Consider the following 14,964-nt stretch of genomic DNA (forward strand, 5'->3'; position numbering starts at 1 on the left):
GACATTTTGGGTTAGATAAATAATTCTTTGTTGTGGGGGCTGTGCTGTGCATTTTAGAATGTTTAGCAGCATCTCTGGCCTCTAGCCACTACCTGCCAATAGCATTTCCCCTCCCACCCTTCTTAAAGCCTCCTCCCACCCCCAAGGTGTAACAACCAAAATGCCTCCAGACATTGCCAAGTCCTTTCGGGGATAAAATTGTATCCTGTTGAGAACATTGCTGTATATATTGACTTCTATATTATTGGTATGCAAAGCTTTAAATAAGTTATGTATGTTTATAAAAATATGAGATCGTAACTTTTTATTTTCATGGCTTGTGTGTGGTCAAAATTTTTGAAAATAGAACTTTCGTTGAACTTGTTAGTAGTTTGGGAGACCCATGTATTTGGTAAACTTAGAGAATTGTCATTGGCTAAATAATAGGAGAAACTAGTTTAAATTAGTCTTCATTCTAATTGAATAGAATTCTGTTGTAATGCTTTGCTGTTATCTGCACATACGTGTAATTATTTGACACTCATTTTGGATAAATGTATTCAGGAGGCAAGTATTTTCTAATGTAGTTCCTCAAAAATATATTTTTTTGAATACCTATTTAAATGACTTTAGAGAGGTCTTAAATACTTTAGTGTTTAAGAGCATGGACTCTAGGGCAAGCACGTCTGGGTTCAAATTGCCTGCTCTGCCATTTGGGGAGAGCTGTGTGCCTCAAACTTAACCCCTGTATGCCTGGAATTTCCTCAGATGTAAAATGCCAGGCATACATTAAGCACCATAAAAATTAACTAAGTTTTTTATGTTTGTGAATTTTGAAGTGTTTATTTGTAATTCATTTCAGTAATTTAAATAACTGCCCTCCCATAATTTCTTCCCTTTGTCTAATATATGGAAGTTAGTATTGTTCTAATAATATTTTGGTGGTTTCTGTCCTACCATCCCTCACATATACTTAACTTACTCAGCAGATATTTATTGTGCCCTGTTTTGAGTAAGACCCTATGTGGATGGCTAGGTGTACACTGGCTGGTGATTCTTGATTTTAGTGCTTAATGATGGTAAATGTGGGGAAAGGGAAGAATTCCCCTTTTCCTCTTCTGGTTCTTTCTGCTGGCCAAATTATCAAATCAACATGAGGCAGAATGACGAGGGAAGATCAAATTTAATCTCATGCACACGGGAACGCCACACCTGAGAGGATCAGAGATAGAAAAGGGGCTTGAGGTATATAAGACATTTTGAGCTGGGGATGAGGTAATACACCTTGGGGGCTTCAAAGTATCGTTGCAGGATGATAAGAAGAGCAGATGTTTAGTAAATAGAAGTTTGCCCTGCCCTATAGGTGGGTCAAAAAGGTTACAATTTCTTATAATGGCCAAGGCTCCCTAATTCAAGATTTTCTAGGTAGTTAAAGGGAGGGGCAGAGGTTTCACTTGAGCCTGAAGCTAAAATTGCCTTTAGCTAAAGTAATCTGCATACCATTGAGGCACATCTTGGGGTGGCTTGGTCTGAACCACCGTGTAAGTAAATGTGGAACTAAGTTATGAAGCCAATACTGGCAATTATATCATTGTCGAATACTATAAATTTGTCAACTACCGGTTTCTAAAACATCTTTTTATTTTTTTGAAGACCTAACAGGCTTTATTAAGCCATTCGTGAATCAGGAAGTTTCCTATCTAGCAACTAGAAGGGTACTTCAAAAACATCTTTACTGAGATATAATTCACGTATCATAGATATAATTCAGTGTACAATTCAGTGGTTTTGGTATTTCCACAGTTGTGCAACCGCAATTTAGTTTTAGAACATTTTCAGCACCCCAAAAAGAAACTGCATGCTCATTGTCTGTCACTCTTCATTTCCTCACCCCGCTGCCCTAGGCAATATTAATCTACTTTCTGTGTCTATGGATTTGCCTTTTCTGGACTTTTCACATAAATGGAATCATACAACTTGTGGTCTTTTATGACTGACTTATTTTATTAAGCATAATGTTTTCCAAGTTCATCCTTGCTATTCTATGCATCATCTCTTCATTTCTTTTTACTGCCAAATAATGTTTCATTGTATGGCTATACCACATTTTGTTTATTCATTAGTTAATGGATATTTATGTTGTTTCCGCTGTTGGGCTGTATGACTAATGCTGCTATGGACATTTCATATGCAAATTTTATGTGAACCTGTGTTTTCATTTCTCTTTGGTATATATATGCAGGAGTGGAAATGTTGGGTCATATGGTAACTCTGTTTAACTTTTTGAAGAACTGCCAGACTTTTTTTCTGAAGAGGCAATACATTTTACATTTCTAGCAGCAGGGTGTGAGGGTTTTAGTTTCACCATATCTGCATAATACTCGTTATTATCTTCTTTTTTATTATAGCCATCCTAGTGAACAGGAAGTTGTATCTCATTGCGATTTTCATTTGTATTTCCCTCATGGCTGATTTTCATTTGCCTCTTTGCTACATCCTTTTTCCATTTTTCTTTTTTTTTAAATTTTTAAATAATTAAAAATTTTTCAACTATAGTTGACATACGTTATATTAGTTTCACGTGTATAACATAGTAATTAGACATTTATATAACTTATAAAGTGATCATCCTGATAAATCTAGTACCCATCTGACATTTTTTGTTCATTTTTCAATTGGGTTATTTGTCTTTATGTTATCAAGTTATAAGAGTTCTTTATATATTCTGAATATTAGATTCTTATCAGACATATGATTTGCAAACATTATTCCCATTCTAGGAGTTGTCTTTTTGCTTTCTTGATGGTGTCATTTGCAACACAAAAGTTTCAGATTTTAATGTAGCCTAGTTTAATCTAATTTGCTCTTGTCACTTGCACTTTTGGTGTATACCATAGATAAGAAACCGTTGTCTAATCCAGGATCACAAAGATTTATTCTTATATTTTCTTCTAAGAATTTTATGGTTCTATGCTTGCTTGCTTCTTTCCTTTCTTCCTTCTTTCCTTCCTTTCCTCCTCTTCCTCCTTCTCCTATTTCTCCTTCTCCTTCTTCTCCTTCCCCTTCTTCTTCTTCTTTAGGGTTTATTGAGCCACATGCTAACCAAAAAAGGACCAGATTCTGTGGTATAAAGTCTAAATCACCAGCAGCAGCACTAGGTGGAAAAGTCAATGTCTCTGGTTTTATTCTGTTAGCTCTTACATTTAGGTCTATAATTTGTATTTAGTTAAATTTTTTTGTATAGTGTAAAGAAGAGATCCAATTTCATTCTTTTGTGTGTGGATATCTAGGTATCCCAGTACCATTTTGGGAGACTGTTCTTTCCCCCATTGGATTGCCTGTACGTATTTATTGCAAATCAGTTACCCATTGTTATGGACTCAATTGTTTCACTCCAAAATTTGTATGTTGAAGTCCTAACCCCCAATGTGATGATATTTGGTAGTTGTACCTTTGGGAGATAATTAGATTTAGATGAGGTCATGAGGGTTGGATCCTCACAAGAGGAATAGTGCCCTTATATAAAAAAAAGAAGAGATACCAGAGAGCTTGCTTGCTCTCTCTCTCTTCAATGTGAGGACACAGCGGGAAGGACACAAGCCACGAAGAGAGTTCTCACCAGAACCTGACCATTGTAGCACCCTGATCTTGGACTTCCAGTCTTCAGAACTGTGAGAAATAAATTTCTGTTGCTTAAGCCACCAGTCTGTGATATTTTGTTATCGCAGCTTCAGCTGACTAATACACATAAATGTTGAGGTTTATTTCTGGTCTCTTAGTTCTATTCCGTTTGTCTCTATGTCTGTCCTTAATGCCAGTGCCAGTTTTCAGTTTGACTTTTATGATACATCAGTTGGATTTTTGTGTTTTTATGTCCTGGAGCCTAGGTGTTTTTTTAGATGCTAGTCTTTTAGCTGTTTGCTGACATACTTTTTGTCTATAATCAAAATCATGTTGACTTTATTATGGAAAATTCTTCTTGGGTGATTAAATTTTAAATATACTGGTGTGATTTGGCTTATTTTTCTTTATTTTGTGCTCTAACTTGAATGATCTATTTTTCTTTATTTCAGAGTTTCTTATATGAAGCTCCTCTAAGCATAAATGGAAAATTGCCTAACCTGTACTTCCCCGTATGTAAGAACAGCGTGACATATATAATTTAGATAGATACTTTAAGAGCAATGTAGAAAATCATTATTATTTTCCAGTATAGATCATAGGTTCATCATTGAGTTCCAACTTTAAATGTATACTTGTTTTTTTTCTAGTAGATGGTATAGTGGCTTTGTTGTAAGAGCAGGCTCTGTCGTCAAGCTAGGTTCACCACTTCTAACTGTATAAACTTGAACTAATACTTACCATTAATTTCCTCACCTGAAAAATGGACATAATAACAATACTTACCTCAAAGTGTTGTTGTGAGGGTTAAATGAGATACTTATAAATCACAGTGACTTGGCATATGTTAAGCACTGAATTGAATAAGTTTTAATAAATGTTATTCATAGTAGTATGACCTATGAAATGGTACATTTCTTCTGCTATTGAGTGTACCTTCATGTGTTCACCAGCCTGGAGGCTCTCTGAACCCCGTCCTTTAGAGTTTGTATGGAGGCTTCATTACAGAGGCACAGTTGATTAAATCATTGACCATTGGTGATTAATTCACCCTTTCCCCTCCCCAGAGGTGGGGGGCACTGAAAGTGACAACTCTCTAATCACATGGTTGGTTCTCCTGGAAACTATCCCCTCCTTAAGGGCTTTCCAAAAATCACCTCATTTAATGTAAACTCTGGTGTGGTTAAAAGGAGCTTGTTATGAATAACAAAATACATCTATTTCATCTTTATCTGTCTGGAGCTATTTCAGGAACTGGGAACAAAATTAAGTATCATAACAAAAGGCATCCCTATAGTTCTTATATAGGAAATTACAAAGGAGCTATGTGCTAGGAACAGTGGGCAAAGACCAAATACATATTTCTTATTGTAAATCACAATATCATAACACCCTCGTTGAAAATCAGTTGCCTGTAAATATATGTTCTGGACACTCAATTCTATTCCACTGATCTGTATGTTCACCCTTATGCCAGTACCACACAGTGGTGGTGATTATGGCTTTGTAGGAAACTTAGAACTTGGGAATCCTCCAGCTTTGTTCTTTGTGAGGATTGTTTTGGCTATCTGGGTCCCTTGCATTTCTATTTGAATTTGAGGATTGAACTGTCAATTTCTGCAAAAAAAGGCAGCTGGAATTTTAATAGGTATTGCATTGAATCTGTAGATCAGTTCAGAGTATTGCCATCTTAACAATATTAAATCTTCCAATCCATGAACATAGGATGTTTCCATTTAATTACTTTCAGCATTGTTTTGTAGTTTTCAGCATACAAGCCTTACTTTTTTTATTAAATATATTCCTAAGTGTTTTATTTTTTTGATCTATGTATTATAGATGGAATTACTTTCTAATTTAATTTTGGTTTGTTCATTGCTAGTGTATACAAATACAGTTAATTTTTGCACATTGATCTTGTATCCTATAACCTTGTAGAACTTAACAGGTGTTTTTTTTTTTTTTTTGGTGTATTTTTCTGTATACAGGTTTTGCATCTGTAAATAGAGATACCTTTATTTATTCCTTTCCAATCCAGATGCATTTTATTTTGTTTTCTTGCCTAATTACCCTGGCTAGAACTACTCCAGTTAAATGTTGATTAGAAGTGAGAGCAGACATCCTTTCCTTGCTGATTCTAGAAGAAAAGTTTTCAGTCTTTTACCGTTAAGTATGATGTTAGCTATGGTGTTTTAAGATGTCCTTTGTTAGGTTAAGCACATTCCCTTCTATTCCTAGTTTGTTTAGTGTTTTATCATATAGGGTGTTAGATTTTTTTCAAATGCACTTTTTGTGTTTATCAAGATGATCAAGTGGGTTTTGTCCTATTGATATGGTATTTTAGTCCATTCAGGCTGCTATAATAAAATACCACAGACTAGGTGGCTTATAAACAATAGAAATTTATTTCTCACATTTCAGGGGGCTGGAGGTCTAAGATCAAAGTGGTAGGATTCTGGTGAAGGTCCTCTTCTGGGTTGCAGACTGCTGACTTCTCAGTGTGCCTTCACATGGTGGAAAGAGGCAGGGGATCTATTATTTGGAGCTTCTTTTATAAGGGTACTAAGTCCATTCATGAGGGCTCAACATTTGAATTTTGGAAGGACACAAACATTCAGACCATAGAACATGGTGTATAACATTGATTTTCATATGTTTAAATACCCTTGAATTCCCGAGATAAACCCCACTTGGTCATGGTACGTAATACTTGTTATATATTGCTGGATCCAGTTTGCTATTATTTTTTAAGGGATATTTTCATCATTATTAATAAGGAATATTGGTCTATGGTTTATTTTTCCTGTGATTTCTGCATTTGCTTTTGTATCAGGCTCATACTGACCTCACAGAATGAGTTGGAAAGTGCTTTCTTCTATTCTTTGGAAAAGTTTGTGAAGGATTGGTGTTCATTCTTCTTTAAACACTTGGTAGAATTCGCCAGTGAAGTCACCTTGTCCTAGGTTTTCCTTCGTGGGACGTTTTTGATTACTAGTTCAATCTCTACTTATTATAGGTCTATGCAGATATTCTGTTTCTTCTTAAGTCAGATTTGGCAGTGCATGTCTTTCTGGGAATTTTTCATTTTATTAGATTATCTTATTTGTTGGCATTATATATTTATAACATTAAAAAATTTTATAGAGTACTTTTAAAAATTGCTGCTATTTTAGATGGACTTTTCTACAGTTATTCCAGATTTTAAAGGTTTTGAAATTATGTAATTATACTAGATGAAAGATGCCCATTTGGGAAACTAGGTTTTAAGAATCACCATTGTTTTGATTAATATTTTATATTTTGTCTTTTAGGATTATATACTCATCAAACAAAAACATAAAAAACTATGAAGAGGAAATTCTTAGGAAAAAGAGTGGGGTACCACAAACAAAACATGACTTCAGTTTTGGAAAGTATACTGACAATGATGGAAGATCATCTATAGAGTTCTTAGGTGAAAAATCACCTGACTGTTCTCTTCTGAAGCATGAAATTCCAGATGTTATCAGCAATCGGGAGGACAGTTTAATTTCTACTGGTGAGGCATTTTATTTGTGGATTTATATAAACTTTTATAATCATGAAAGTAATTATATTCTGATACAGTTAGAGAAAAACATACTTCAAAAATCAGCTCTGCTGCTCTTTTTATAATAAGTAAATGAAAGTAAATGTAATGAAAGTAAATTTTTTATGGATAAATGAAAACAATAGTATGGTCAACTCCCAGTTTTCCCAAATATTTGGCGATGGAGTTATTATGAATAAATACACACATAATTCACAATTCTCCTTTTAAGCTTCCACATGTCATCATCCTTATTTTGATGTATGCCAATAAAAGCTTTAGCAGACTGTAGAGTCAGTTGTGTTATAATACAATATATGTATTCCTTAAAAAGCACCGTTCACCATGAAAATCACCATTACTTGTCATGACACAAAAAAATTACTGAAAATTTTGTCATGACACATTTTAAAAAGATAGGCACCCAATAAAAATGGTAGCATAGTTTTAAACATGTTAAATGGTTAAGAAATACTTAAATACTATAATAAATATGGCATTTGACCTTGACAAAGACCTTTAATTTGTTTGTGGAAGTTTGTGTCACAGCAGTTTCAGCTTGTGAATTATTGTGAATTGGTGGAAGGAGGATTTTAAGTATATAAATGTATAGATATAGTAAATACTCGAACAGGAAACTCAAGATCTCTATATCAGAGAACAAACTGTTTGTTACTCACAGAACATCTTAATGTCAGTTCCCAGCCCCGATTCCCATGAGCTATGTGGTAAGGGCCTAATGTTACCCTTCACATGCGGTTGAATTGTACCATAGGAGACGAACACCTAAATCAGATTTTATAGGATTCTGGCAAATCTGCCCATCCGCTTTAGCAAAGAAAGAGACAGAGACAGACAGACAGACAGACCTTTACTTTGGAAGGTAAATAAATCTCTCGTGAGGGGAGGGCAAGGTAGCTTCACTACCCTGGAATGTAAGGGAATGGTTTGGTGGGGGTGGGAAGGAAAGTCTCTAAATGTTTCTGGAGCATCACATTATCTCTAGTTACCAAAGCATGTTTGCTGTTTAATCATCCTTTATGCAGATTTTCCAGTGCTCTACTTAGAAAGGCCAGAACAAACAGAAATATAAACATAGTCAGAGAAAATGGTCTCTCCACAGTTGGTTGAAACCCATCTAAAATCAGATGGGAATTTGTAACACCGTATATGGATGGGTGCGAGTCATAACAGATACAGTGAACTGAGGTTTCTGGTAGATATTTTAGGCATTTATGTGTGTTTTGTATAGTCTTACATGGCTCAGTTCAGCTAGTGCAGTTTTCTACATTGACCTAGTGTTTCTCATGGATGAATTTGCACCTAAGCAAATGAAAATTTCATGTTATGCTCAGATTGTTCCCTAATATATGAATTGTGTTGGATCAAACGTTTTCAAAACAAGTACTATAGCAGAATTGAATGTATATAAAAGTATCAGTTAACCAAAGGATTTTATTATTGATGTTTAGTGCAACAACAATAACAAAGTGATTTAAGCTCAGTTAGATTCCTCTTATATACATTCACCATACCTAATTATGGTAAATGAATGACTGTCTATTCTAGGCTTGAGATAGATCCATTCATATATTTTATCTCCTTTAGTTTCAGATAATCCTAAGATATAAGTGGTTACAGACTGATTTTATAGATAGGATTCTAAGACTCAGAGAGTATAAGGGGCTTTCCCAAGGTCATACAGATCGAGCAGTTGGCAGAGCTGGTATTTGATACCCATTTGTCCTGTCTCTAGTCTAAAACTCGGCCGTGGCCCCACTGCAACCCGTTTAAGTGGCCAAACAAGTCGAAAGTATAAGTAAAAAGAGATCTTTTACCCCTCAATCCCCTGCCTCTTAACTTACTTTTTCCATCACTTAGTGGAAAACCCCCATATTTACCAGTTTAACAGGCGCTTGATGTCCACATCTTACTCACGTCTTTGCAGGCTTTCATACTGTCTGTGCCGCACTCCTTGAAACTCCATCTGTCTTCTATGACCCTGTACTCTCTAGATTCTTCTCTTCGGTCATTCCTCTGTCTCCTTCACTGGCACATTGTCTTTCTGCTCTTTAAATAATTGGTATTCTCCAACTTTTTTGAGCTGAGTAGATGTATCTGTCTAAATGTACCTTAAATCTCAAAATTTAACTTGTTCCACGCTGACCCAATCACCCATCTCTCCCAACCAGCTCTTTTCTTAAGTACTCTATCATTGTGAATGATATCACTGTCTTTCTACTCAGTTAGTTATTCTCTTACCCCTTATTCGATTCATGACCATGTCTATTGATTTATAGACTAAATATTCTTAAATACTTTTCTTTTTTATCCTCTTGCCATCTCTTCTTTTTTTTTAAGATTTTATTGGGGAAGGGGAACAGGACTTTACTGGGGAACAGTGTGTGCTTCCAGGCCTTTTTTTCCAAGTCAAGTTGTTGTCCTTTCAGTCTTAGTTGTGGAGGGCGCAGCTCAGCTCCAGGTCCAGTTGTCATTGCTAGTTGCAGGGGGCGCAGCCCACCATCCCTTGCGGGAGTCGAACTGGCAACCTTGTGGTTGAGAGCCCACTGGCCCATGTGGGAATCGAACCGTCAGCCTTCGGAGTTAGGAGCATGGAGCTCTAACCGCCTGAGCCACCAGGCCGGCCTTGAGCTCTTATCTTAATGAATTACTTGGCATTTCCCCCCAAAGAACTATATTTTGTCACCTCTGTGTTTTTGCACTTGCTGTTTGTTCCTAGAATGCCACTCTAATCATCACATTATTTGAGTATCACCTTTGTGCTAGGTTTGGAGGATTTAAGATGCATAAAACACAGGGTGGCTGGTTAGCTCAGTTGGTTAGAGTGTGGTGCTGATAACACCAAGGTTGCTGGTTCGATCCCCGCATGGGCCACTGTGAGCTGCGTCCTTCTTAAAAAAAAAAAAAAGATTGAATAAAACAGATAGTGTTCCTGTCCTGCAGTCTAGTAGGAGATGGGTGGGTTATGTACAAAGTGTGATGAGGGCACAAATAGGATACATGTAGCCTGGATTTAGGCTTCTAGAGAAAGCTATGTGGAGGGAGTGATATTTGAACTGAATCCCCAAAGGAAAAGTAGGAGTTAACCAGGCTAAAGGAGCTTAAGGGAGTGTTCCAGGCAAAAGAAACAACTTGCCTGGAGACAGAGAGAGCCAGGTACATAGCAGATTTGGAAAACTGGAAGTGGTTTGTTGTGAGAGTGAGTTGGAGTAGGGGACAGGAACAATCACAGTAAGAGATGAGCAGAAGCCAGATCATGAAGAGCCTTATATAAAGGATGACCCTATATTTTATTATACAAACTGGGACCCTGTTGAGAGAGTGAAAGGTGAAAAATTATTATTGCTGTTGGTAATTATTTTATGGCAACAGACATCAACTGGGACTGTCCCAAACAAACCAAGACATGTGATCACCTTACTCATAAACCACTTTAAGGATTTTGGGTGGTACTATTTGTCAGATTTAAAAAATATAAACAGACCAAGTTTAGGGTAGAGTGGAATGGTGACTTACGGTTGAGGAACATTTTGGGTTTCTGTGATTGTGTTTTTTTCTTCTGGTACCATTCCTGACACCAAATGTATGTACTTTTTCCCCCACATACCAACCAATTCTCCGACACCAACTGAGTATCCAAAAATTCAATTCTGACACTTACTATCCAGAGTTAGCACAGGCCCCACAGATTAAAGACATAGTCCTGCAAGACTGTCCCTACGTCAGATGCTAGCCACAAATGGGGTGCGTAGGCTACTGTAGGAGAAGGAAGAGTTCCTTCTACCCTCTTATATTCTGTGGCTAGCCTAAGAATTAAACTGAAATAAGACAGATGAATGGGAGGGGGGAAAAGGTTATGATTACATACTTACTTTTGCATCAGGAGTTTTACAAATAAATAAGCAGGTGGCCAGGTGATTGAGGCTTATATATCATTTTAGGCTAAACAAAAGAAAAGAGTTTTGAGCTACTGAGTAGTGGAGGCAAATTATGGGATAGTGAGGGGAGAAAATGTATGGTAAATAAGGGTTGACTTGCTATGTAGATGAGTCAACTGATGAAAGTAGTTTCTTCCTGGTAAGGAGATATCTTTACAAATGGAAATTTCCTTTATAAATGTAAATTTTCTTTACAGAATGGAAAATTTATACTTTATTTTGGCAGTTAAGGGGAGATAAAGAACTTTTCCCACATTTGCTGGTTCTCAATTGTCTTTAACTCAAACTACTTATGTCGAACGGATATGCTTTGGGGTGACATTATGGTCCCTTTACTACTCCCACTTGTGCCCGGCAACTACATATTTGAGATTTCCCCTTTAAGGTTTAATAATTTGCTGGAATTACAGAACTCAGGAAAATGTTTTATTTACATTGATAATGTTTGGCTTATTATAAAAGATACAACTCAGGAACAACCGAATGGAAGAGGTGCATAGAGTGAGGTATGGGGTGGGGGAAGGGACAGTACACAGAACAAATGTCCAGTCTCTCTCAGGGTACACCGCCCTGCCAACATGTCAATGTGTTGACCCACCCAGTAGCTCTCTGATTCTCATTGTTCAAGAATTTTTGTAACTTAATCTCCAGTCCCCTTTCACTCCCTGCACGTGTTAGGGGTGGAAGGGGCAGTGGGGCTGCAAGTTCCTACTTTCCAATCACATGTTTGGTCTTTCTGGTCGACCAGTCCCCATCAGGAGGCTGTCTAGGAGCCCCATCCTGAATCACCTCCTTAGCATAAACTCAGGTGTGGTTGAAAGGGGTTTGTTACTATATTTCGCTTCTGGTTTATAAAGACACTCCTATAACTTAGCAAATTCCAAGAGTTTTAGGAGCGCTGTGCCAAGAACTAAGGACAAAGACCAAATATATATCTTTATTATACCACACTGTGATATATTCAAGCTCAATAGGTTATTTGAATACATAAATGGGACTCATTTATCAAATGTACTTGGTTTTCTTTTGAAAAGTATATTTTCCCACTGTGTCAAAAATCAGACTCTGATCTTTGAATCATCAAAATGGAGACCATTTCTCCTTGGTATCTCCCATTAATTTATGTGCTTTAAGTCTTCTATAGAAATATCTAGAAATAATAGGATCTCTCTTCTTCCCTACCTAATTCTGGTTGCAGTTTCATGTTTTTCCTTCAAAAATCTTTATTATGTAGTATTTGATACATTAATTTATTCAACAAATACTTATTGAGGATCTGCTCTGTCTCAGGCACTGTTCTAGGTTTAAGGGATACTTCAATGACTACAGTGGACTTCCAGCCCTTTTGGAACTTACATTCTAGTTAGAAAAGGTAAGGTGGGATGGAGATAGATAATAAATATAGCAAAGAAGTTAGAAAGTGATATCCTATAATAAAAATAGATCAGAGAAGGGAGGGTTGAGAGTTGAAGGGATTCAGAACTGGCCTCCCCAAGATGTGCCACTTTGGCATGTGCTTTATTTTGAGCTGAAGGCAGTTGAGACCCTGTGGGCTCCAGAGAAATTTGTACCTCTCTTAAATAATTTAAATTTGGGGCCTTTTCCCTAAGAGTTTTTATCAGGAATAACTTTATGACCTATCCCTATGGCAGGGCAAACATCTAATTACTATATGTCTGTTCTTCTTACCTTCCCGTGAATTACTGTTCTCTCTTCTGAAGCTCCAGATACTTTACCTTTTTCCTTAGCTCAGGATGTTATTTTTACCTCATTTTACCTTTCTGTCTCTGAACCTCTCATGTGTATGGGGTCTCCGACTCTTTCATATATATGGGGTTCCCATACATATGTATGTAATTAAATTTGGTTATTTTCTCTTGTTAATCTGTCTCATGTCGATTTAATTATTAGACCAGCCAAAAGAACCTAGAAGGGTAGAGTAAATTTTTTTCTCCACAACATAGTGCTAGCAATGGGAGTAGCAATTATAGATGGATGGATGGTCAGGGTCAGCCTCATTGAAAAAGACATTTAGACAAAATTTGAAAGTAGGAAGAAAATTAGTCAAGTGGATATCTGGGATAAGAACATACAAGGCAGAAGAAATGGCAATGCAAATATTCTAACATGGAAACATAACCCGCCATTTGAAGGAATGAGAAAGAGTTTCCTGTGGAAATAAGCAAAAGAGTAGGCAGTGAGGTCAGAGAGGTAATGAATGAGGAGCCCGATGTTGTGGGGTCTGACAAGCCTCTGTAAGTCTTTGCCTTTTAATTTAAAAGAAAGGAAGAGAGTCATATGGTTTTGAACTGGGATGGGCCGTGATCTGAATTACATTTTAAAAACACGCTTCTGAATGCTTTGTTAAAAATAGATTGTGGGGATCAGGAGTGGGAGACCTGTTAGGAAATCCCTGCAGAAGTCCAAATGAGAGGTGATGGGCTAGGTTGGTAGCCGTGGAGATACTCAGTAGTTGTTGGATTCTGGATCTCTTTTGATAGTAGAGCTGGTATTGGCGTTCTGGTTTACAAACAAATACATGTGTAAGTTTGATTAGTGGGAATCTCTCCATGCAACCCATCTACTTCAGAGGTTCTGATGAAATTTCCAGGACTGCCTGTGCTGTGGTACTGGATGCTGTTTCTCTTTCCATACACATGTTTTATATTCACTTCCCACAACCTACATTGTGAATCTTTTGAAGCTGAGAGTTTTTTAAGTATTTATTTTCTATATCTCTCCATACTGTGTATAGTACTAAACTCATACTATAAGTGCTCTATATATCCCATTAATTTCAGTTGAATTTCTGTTGGTTCACAGATCATTCTAGCCATAAATTTAGGAACAGGAAGGAATAAAGTAGTGAAAATACCAAAATGGGAAAATTTTCTAACTTTCTAAGTCAGTTGTTCATGCAGTGGCTTCAATTTTGTTGTATAATTTTGTGATAATATTACCTATATTTAAATGTATATCTGTATTTAAAGGTATATCTATATTTAAATGTAAGTGGAAATACATATTTCAAAGAAGAAAGTATACATGATTTTAAAATGTCTTATTTTTAATTTACCACTTAATATTCCAGTCGCAGTTGCTCTTTTTCAGTAGCTAATCAAGATAACTGCAGAAAAACCTTTTGTTAATGTTAGACTATGAATATTTTAAATATTTATACTATTAAAGAAACTATTTTTTAGTCTTGTTTTTCTCTTTTAAAGATATTTATGACTTCGAACCTGCATCTGAATTAGGAGAAGATTTATTGCAACTTTACGTGAAACATTGTTGCCCAGATATTGATATTTATGTTGATGGAAAGAGTTTTAAAACTCACAGGTAAATAGGCATGCGATTGATTTGGTGTCTTGTTTGTGACAGTAAAGTGTAAAAGTGTGGCTGTCTTTTTCTGGCACTTTGGCTTTCAATCTCTGATTCACACAGGTCCCTGGGGTTCCATGGTGATGCCTCAGGGGTGTCTGACAGGGGACCGGGTGGCCATCAGGCAGGTGCACCCATGCACACATCTCTACCCAGGCACGTGCTCGTGTTTCAGCCAGAGCAGATCTATGCTTTGTATTGGGCATGAACCTACGATTCCATTAGAAGAAAATATTCTGTTGCCTAAAATAGGTTTGAGAGCCACTGTCACAGAAAATGTAATTAAATGCAGTTTTTAATTTCACAAGCATTATAGTATTGAAAATGATTATTTCTACATGAATGGCATGCATTTTCTCTGAATGCATTTTGGCTCAAAGTCTTAGATTCAAAATGGGTGATTCTCATGAATAGCATTGATTAGGAGGAGGTTTAATATTTCAATGCACTTTT

The 14,964-nt window shown here is 36.5% G+C and overlaps 1 protein-coding gene and 1 non-coding gene across 4 annotated transcripts in view; both read left to right on the forward strand.

Moving 5' to 3' along the window:
• BTBD8 (BTB domain containing 8) overlaps positions 1-14,964 on the forward strand; it is an 81,503-nt gene that overhangs the window by 6,335 nt on the left and 60,204 nt on the right. For all 3 annotated transcript variants that reach the window (XM_033115450.1, XM_033115451.1, XM_033115452.1), the window contains exons 3-4: positions 6,912-7,138; positions 14,352-14,469. In XM_033115450.1, coding sequence (XP_032971341.1) covers positions 6,912-7,138; positions 14,352-14,469 — 345 coding nt within the window. The remainder of the gene's footprint in view (positions 1-6,911; positions 7,139-14,351; positions 14,470-14,964) is intronic.
• On the forward strand, positions 9,990-10,063 carry TRNAI-GAU (transfer RNA isoleucine (anticodon GAU)). The gene has a single exon. It is a non-coding gene; the product is annotated as a tRNA-Ile (tRNA).

This window comes from Rhinolophus ferrumequinum, chromosome 9 (genome assembly GCF_004115265.2).
Source record: "Rhinolophus ferrumequinum isolate MPI-CBG mRhiFer1 chromosome 9, mRhiFer1_v1.p, whole genome shotgun sequence".
NCBI lineage: Eukaryota > Metazoa > Chordata > Mammalia > Chiroptera > Rhinolophidae > Rhinolophus > Rhinolophus ferrumequinum.